The following is an 8349-nucleotide window of genomic DNA, read 5'->3' on the forward strand; positions in this document are numbered from 1 at the left end:
CATCCTTTTTAAGCATAAAATTATATTATACATGAGATTTTTGGTCATACTTTTTCTCATATTACTATAAGGCTGACACCGATGCATAAATATTTGATGGTATCATATAAATGATATAAGTATACGCGCTTTGTATGACACTGTATTTTAGATTTTTTTTGTGGCTTTACATTTTTATAATCTAAATACTTTAGCAATTTATACTATTGTAGACATGTTTTTTAGATATAAAACCACAATTCTTTTTTGCGTAGCCAGTGGCAGTGGAGATGGTGCGGCTGGTGCCGGTGCTGTAGTTGCGTCAGTTGGACGAGGTTCAGCCCGCGGGAAAAGAATCTTATCCGCAGATATAATTACAAAGCCGAGCCACGTAGATAACAAAAAAGGTGAGCAATAATAGTAGTTTAATGAATTGATAATCCTTAATTTATTAATTTAACAAACTGTAAAGTAAATTTACTTCGTGTCTTCCGTATGTTTTTAAATATCTTATTGTGTATTTATTCTTTGTAGAATATTATTTTGTTTTCGTTTTTCTTTCTAGTCTTTCTTTTAAATTTTATATCTTCCATGTTCACAAATTTTCCAACATTATTTCTCGATATAACTTTGTAGAGCATTCTATATTTGATATCAGTATTTAAATAAATATATATGTTGCATGTATTGTGTTATGAGTAGCGATCGTGGCGCAGAGAATGTGCGTTGCTCTAATGAATCAAAGATCCGAGTTCAAATTCAACTAAAATCATCGGTTTTTATTCGGTCGCCACCTCTTGGAAGGTGATGTCAACTTACCGAGAGTATCTTGCTACGAGAACCCCTCTGAAGAGGGAACCGACTCTCCAGATTGGAGGTTGGGAAGTAGGTTAATCTACTGCCAGAAAACAAATCTTGTCTCAAAACCTCAAAACTTTAAGAAGGTCCGCGTCCATCTTGAACTGGAGTATCGTTGGATGGATGGATGGATGGATAGATATATGTATTACATACATAATTTTTATTTTGTCTTAATAAAATTAAATTTTCTTACAATTTCGATATTTCTCAGGTGTATCTGGCATTCGCAAAGTGCTCCAAGTGAATTATTTCAAATTACTGAAGGAGACTGATTGGGCCCTTTATCAATATCACGTCGATTTTGCGCCCGAAGAAGATCACACAGGTGTGCGTAAAGCTTTACTCAGAGTGCATCAAAAGACTCTCGGTGCATATATCTTTGACGGCACTCTACTGTACACAAGTCACCGAATGTCCGACGTAAGTAGCAAATGTATAGCTTCGTATGATGCAATATGCATCTCTTGGATGTCGTTTATGTATCTTCTCAAGCGTATGTTTTCAAATATAATTGAAATATTTTAGCGAATGGTATTTACCTCAATCAGACAATCAAATAACCAGCCTGTTACGATTACCGTACGTCTTGTTGGTGATATGCTAGTAGGAGATGCTCATTATATCCAGTTCTTTAACATAATCATGAGAAAATGTTACGAGCAACTAAATCTACAATTAGTCGGTCGCAATTATTTCGATCCTGCGAACAAGGTAAGTACATTTACAAATGCATTGTTGGTCAGAGAAAACTCGATGCTCATGAAATAATTGTTTCGTCGTGTAAATACAGGTCGTCTTGCCGGAATTTAAATTGGAATTGTGGCCAGGATACGTATCATCTATTCGTCAACATGAACGAGATATCTTAATGTGTGTCGAGATAACGAGTAAAGTTATGCGATTGGAAACAATGCTAGACATCTTAAATCAGTGTTGGAGGGTCGACGAACGCAGATACAAAGTAAGTTATATTTTCTCTTAGAATTGCTTAGATTTTTGCCGGAATGTTTGTGAAAATAACTCATCTTTTCTGTCAAGAAAGGCTTATATTACAAGAAAGCATGTAAGCATTGTAGTTTCCACATTGTAGCCATACTTGAATTACAAACGAGTAATCATGTCAGTTTTTTCTACTACACAAATTCAACATATCTCTGCAGTAAGGAAACAAGAGCTTCAAATGAAATCATCAATGTACAAGGTGTACAGATAATTATCGTATCTCCTCTCGTGAACAGGTAGAGCGAATTGAACTGAGCAGAAAAATTCTTTATCGTTTTGTGAATTTCTCGATAATTAATGAGGAATTAATTAATAAAAATTAGCGAATAAGTGTGCATTCGCACGATTCAGCGTCAATAGACAGCCACGCATTATTTGCTAGACGCACGTTTTTCCCCAAAGCTTTGTAATAACTTGCACGTGCGTAACAACTGCAATCATCACGTGAGGCTGTTTCTTCTCGCCGAATCGCGCGAACATTGATTTGTGGATCTTCATTAATTATTAAGAAACTCGCAAAGCAGGTAAAAAAAAGGGTTTTTTATTCAGTTCAACTCTACCTACGTACGAGAGCCACGAGAGATGGTACGATAATCAAATACTCAGTATAGATACCCTGTATCTATTTTACTTTCAATTTTATTATAATTCTTTGTAATAAGTATTTTCATGTTTTCTCGGTTACGCCGTAAAAATAAATTAAACATGTATGTGTATCTGTGTTTGCAGGAAAATTTCGCTAAAGCTGTGATCAATACGGTAGTTCTTACTGATTATAACAACAATACATACCGTATTGAAGACGTAGATTTTTTGACTACTCCTAGCAACGAATTTGAGTTTAAAGGCAATAAAATAACATACGTAGATTATTATAAAAATAAATACGATATCAGGATTAGTAATCTTAAACAGCCAATGCTTGTGTCGAGATCCAAAACGAGAGATCGACAAGCTGCAGAGCCGGCCCAGAACCTCGTTTATTTAGTGCCCGAATTATGTCGTGCAACAGGTACGTTATACTATTGTTTTATTGGCAACTTTTCAATTTATCCTTATTTTTTCCTCGTTAATTTTTTCATTGTCTTTGAATTAAACAGCGAAAAAATGTTGCCGTTTTTGATGATATTTATGAAGTTATTAACTTCATAAGTATATCTTTTGACTATTTGATCTTTATATTGTGATATTATTGTGATTTGCAGGTTTAACCGACGATATGAGGGAAAATTTCAGACTCATGAAGGGTTTGGCTGAAGAGACGCGTGTCGATCCTGGAAAGCGTATGAATAGATTAATCAGATTTAATAGAAGACTTCATGAAGTACCTGCTATTAGGCAAGAATTAGCCCAATGGAACCTGCAGCTAGATAATAAGCTGCTTGATATTCCCGCGCGCGAGCTAGCTGCTGAGAGACTCTTCTTCGGCGGAAATATAGTTGCCAATGCCGATAATGGCGATTGGACGAGAACTATGCAAAATAAGAAATGCGTAATTGCTCCAGCATTACATAATTGGGTCTTCGTAGTTACGCAAAGAGATGAGAAAGTAGCCAAGGTATTGCTGAATCAAGACTGAATACCGCTACAAATTATTAAATACATAGATAAATTTTAATTTATATATAAATTTATTAATAGTATTTATATATTTGTTTATTATGAATAGTAAATTCTTTCTTTTAGTTACGTGTATGTAACTAAAAAAAAAAATAATAATTTTGAAAAAATGTTGATTTCTTGTAAATCAATGTTTTGAATATTATACATGATATTGCAAACTCTTATTAAAATGCATATTGATCAAATATTGAGTTTTTATTTTAATTGATAATATTTTATTTCAGAATTTCATATCTCTTGTAATGAAAGTAGCAGCAGGAATATCATTTGATGTGAAATTGCCGACAACAGAAATTATCCCCGATGATAGACCAGGCTCGTATAGCGAAAAGCTGGAACAAATTCTAAGCAAGCGGGTACCACAAATGGTGTTTTGCGTGGTATCGAACAATCGCAGCGATCGCTACTCGGCGATCAAGAAGAAGTGCTGTGTGGACCGGCCTGTGCCATCGCAGGTCTGCATGTCGAGGACGATGTCACATAAAAATGTCACGTCTATCGCCACAAAAATAGCGATACAGATGAACTGTAAATTAGGCGGGGCACCGTGGTTCGTAGAAATTCCGTTGGAAGGGATGATGATGATTGGATTCGACGTTTGCCACGACACAGCAGTGAAGAACAAAGATTTCGGTGAGTATTAGAATTCTTGAAGTTTACAATCTCACACAAAACAGAGTAACGCGAAATTGCAACATGTAATATTTAGAGATATGCGAACTATTCGAAAATTTCGAATCTAGATGATTCGAATAAGAATCATACATATTGTCAAATTTACAAAATCAATTCCCCGTTAATAACCAAATACGACTATGTTAATAGATACATTCAGTGAATGCATTCAGTATTATAAAACCGCTCACAGAGTGGCTAAATAGCAATCAAAAAGTATATTTTTAATTTTTGACATGTTTTGTGACCCTATCAAATTGTTAGTGAATATGCGTAAAAAAATAGTAAGCTACGAGTACTGAAAGCAAAATGAACTATATTATTTTATTTTATTTTTTATTATATGGGGCATTTCATGCCAAATCGACCTGGGTTTGACCCTCGACCTCTCGGATTTGGTCGGCGGTTTTTTATGTTATTGTTCCCACTTTAAAATGCACTCGAAATTAACAAAAAATTTTTTTTTATAAAATTGTGTTTGATCTAAAGTGGGCCGGCGTTCGCTTCTAATTTTTTCGAACTTTTTTCGAGCTTTTTTCGAAAAAAATATTGAAAAAAATTAGAAGCAGACGTCAGTCACTGTAGGCTGTTGCTTGAACATTTTTGTATATAACACAGGATTTTTGAGAATTTTTTCAGATTTTTCCAACGCGATTTTTTTTATTTTGGAAAATTGCTTCAAAAAAATTTGAAAAAATTCTCAAAAAAAAAAATTAAAATTTTCTATTATCTATGTGTTAAAATTTAACCTAATAATAATTATATTGTTAATTAAAAATTATATTTCAACAATTCGATTCGAATGAAATCTTGTCGATTCGATTCGAATTCGAAAGAGGAAATAAAATTTGATTCAATTTGACTCGACATAAAAAATCTTTGATTCGCACATCTCTAATGTAATTATAGCTTTTTTAATTAATCTTCAAATTTTCCTAAATTAACTGTCGATTTTTGTCGCCATATTTTAACGTTGCGATACAAGGTTTCTTAATTTATCTTGGATCAATTATATCTTAGAGGAAAAACGTGGAAAGTAGCGAATTCGGGCGCTTGCACTAGTGCACACTGAGTGCGCACTAAGGCTTGTTCTTAATCAATTGTTATATTTACAGATCATCTTAATTAGTCTATAAAATGATTTGTACAGCATCCATATAGATATTACAGATTTTTTTTTTGCTAAAAAGTTTTTAAATGTGTATTTAAGCAACTTTAAATATAAGAATAGATTATAAACAAGCCTTATAGTGCGCACTCAGTGTGCACCAGTGTAAGCGTCCGAATTCGCTATAAAATACTTTTTTTTTTAAATGCATAAAATATAAATGCGCTCTCTAGAATTCATTATCGAATCTTCTCGGTTTTGTCAATCTCTTCTCGTTAATCTCTCCTTGTTAATTGTGATTCGTTATTGCAGGTGCTACAGTGGCTACCCTGAATAAACAGATGACAAAGTACTTCAGCGCGGTAAGCGCGCACGAAACCGGCGAGGAACTGTCGAATGATCTCTCCGATAACATCTGCAAGGCCGCACAAATGTACTACGCGCAGAACAAATTTCTGCCGGCGTACATTGTGATTTATCGCGACGGTGTCGGCGAGGGTCAGATCGCGCAAGTGATGGACCGTGAAGTTGGACAGATAACGAAGAGGCTCGACGGGTTGTACGGCGGTCCGAACAAATACAAGATGGCTTTTATAATCGTGACGAAGCGGCTAAACACGCGATTCTTTTACAACAACGATAATCCGGCCCCAGGCACGATAGTTGACGACGTCATTACAAGCCCGATCAAGTACGATTTCTTTATCGTATCGCAGAAGGTGCGACAGGGCACGGTAACGCCTACCTCGTACAATGTCATTTACGACACTCTCGGCTTAGACCCCGACAAGATACAACGTATGACGTACAAACTGACCCATATGTATTACAATTGTTCAAACACCGTTAGAGTACCGGCACCCTGCCACTATGCTCACAAGCTGGCGTTCCTGGTGAGTAAGTTCATTCATCGGGCGCCGAACTCTCAACTACAAAACACGTTGTACTTTTTGTAATCTCGCATTTGGTAGTGTTATACTATTTCATTCTTTTTTTTCAGTTTTGTACGTATTATCTCTTACTTTTACTTTTCTTTTATTACATTTAAGATAGATTACTTACAGGAGCGAAGTTTTATTTTCACGATGATTTGAGATCTCGAAGGGGTTGGAACTCTAAAAGAAAAAAACCAAGTGTAATAGTACTTTTATTACTCTTGAAATAACGCTGCTATGAAATAATACTTTATGATAAAAAAGTAATTTTTTTTACATTAACATTAATATGAAACATTATTTAGAAAAGAAGTTAAATAAGCACAAAACTGGAATGTAATTGGTATCTATCGACAGCTATTTTAGCGCCCTGACTTCTCGGACAATTTTTAAGTCTCCGCGTTGTAATATTGAAATGAACTATTATATAAGACTCATTTATTTTTCATATAATATCATGATTGAATATAATATTGATATTCAATACGACTGCAGTAACTTGAGATTACACAGGGTTCTATCGCATTATCGAATTATCGATAATGAATTTTCCGCGATTTGATGTGATATCAGTACTTATTCCTAAGAGAGCCATTCCATGTTATCTTTGTATGTTGTAATCATTGATTTCGGAATCTTTTTCTTTCATTTTTTGGACGCGATGCTACGTTCAAGCAAATGAAACTGATCTATTATGTTAGTTACCATAATCCAATAGTAGGAATTTTAGTTTCACCTTTTGTATACCAAAGTTACATTTATAAACCATATTTCTTTCGATTTCAGACTTTATAAATGTAAAGAGATGATTTATAAGATATACATTTCTATTGTTTTTTTTTTTTTTTTTTTTTTTATGTGCATAGTTTTAATTGCATTACGAGTAAGGAATGTTTTTAACGGCACCGATGAAAAATATTGTAACTGCACTTCTGAGTATAGCTACAATTTTGTCCACGGAAAAAAATGATGTATCAACAGCATCAGTGTTATTGAGATGAAATTTATTAATGCAATATCAATATTGGTGAACAAAAAATACCAGATAATTGTTTTAATAATTTAAACATTTGGTCCAATAATATCCAATTAAGAATTATTTATGCTATTATACTATTTATGCTTGTGGCAGCCCGTGACGTTGACATTTAATCAAGACACGGTAGTGTCTCACGCCAAGTACACGCGGAGCGAGACCGACCGTGACTCTTTTACGCGACGCGACGATTTGCGAGTGTTGAAGCAACTTATTTTTTTTCTGTGTTCAAATTCAATCAAATTGCAGGAATAAAGTGTCTAAAAGCATTCAAAAGAAAGCAAACTTTTCCATCCATATTTGAATCTATTTTTAAGACAAAAAGACAAGTTTTTTTTTTTTAAAGAAGTTGGTTGACATTTTTTTATCAGTGTCAACGAATCCACTTCTAAAATTAATAGTTGCTTTCCATTTACACTCAAGTGATTTGATACTACGTTTATGCGAGCGTTACTTCTGCAGTAACTTATGTGAGTATTTTATACTCAGGTAAGATAAGTCATTTTGTATTTACCTGCTTATTTTTGTGACAGAGCTATCGCATAACAATACAGATTCGTAGTATCACTTTTAACGTGAATCTATTAGATTCATTAAAGCACACGGTCTCGATTGAGGATAAAATCTTGCTTGCCAGCATGCAAGAAGAACGTGCATTGAACTGAGTTATGACGTCACAAACGAGAATTATCTGAGTTTTGAAATGAAAAGCAACTATTCTTAAAAAAATGAAATAAAATAGAAAATGTGTTCATTTCGAAATCGAATTATTACAGCAGGAAATATCTTATTTGTTTTAGTGATTAAATTAACTTTTCATTCTAATATAAAATTCCTCTATTTTCGACAATTAATACTCCCAAATTTTTTCGAATTACGACATTCTTCTATTTTTCAAGATTTGATAAGTGTATCGATGTTGGCGATATTATAGTAATGTATAATGAAATAAATCATATATGTATACATATGGTGTATTTTCTGAACTTTATAGATGTGTCATGCAATCATTGCATAGCTCGTCCGTGATGCTTTGTTAAATATATTTTAACAAGCCTAAAAATTGAGTCGAGGATACTTTACTGTTTCATCTTTTGTTCTATGATCTGGGATAGACAAAATTCGTGTAT

The 8349-nt window shown here is 33.8% G+C and overlaps 1 protein-coding gene across 1 annotated transcript; it reads left to right on the top strand.

Annotated features, from left to right (window-relative positions):
• Nucleotides 1-183: 183 nt before the first annotated feature.
• LOC112463467 (piwi-like protein Siwi) lies at nt 184-8121 on the top strand. Its single transcript, XM_025029893.1, has 8 exons — nt 184-386; nt 1052-1260; nt 1366-1551; nt 1631-1801; nt 2572-2854; nt 3048-3400; nt 3690-4098; nt 5561-8121. Exons 1-8 carry the CDS (start codon nt 215-217, stop codon nt 6202-6204), a joined length of 2427 nt encoding a protein of 808 aa, XP_024885661.1. The 5' UTR covers nt 184-214; the 3' UTR covers nt 6205-8121.
• The last annotated feature ends 228 nt before the right edge of the window (nt 8122-8349 follow it).

This window comes from Temnothorax curvispinosus, unplaced genomic scaffold (assembly GCF_003070985.1).
Source record: "Temnothorax curvispinosus isolate PA1 unplaced genomic scaffold, ASM307098v1 QBEX01013294.1, whole genome shotgun sequence".
Taxonomy (NCBI): Eukaryota; Metazoa; Arthropoda; class Insecta; order Hymenoptera; family Formicidae; genus Temnothorax; species Temnothorax curvispinosus.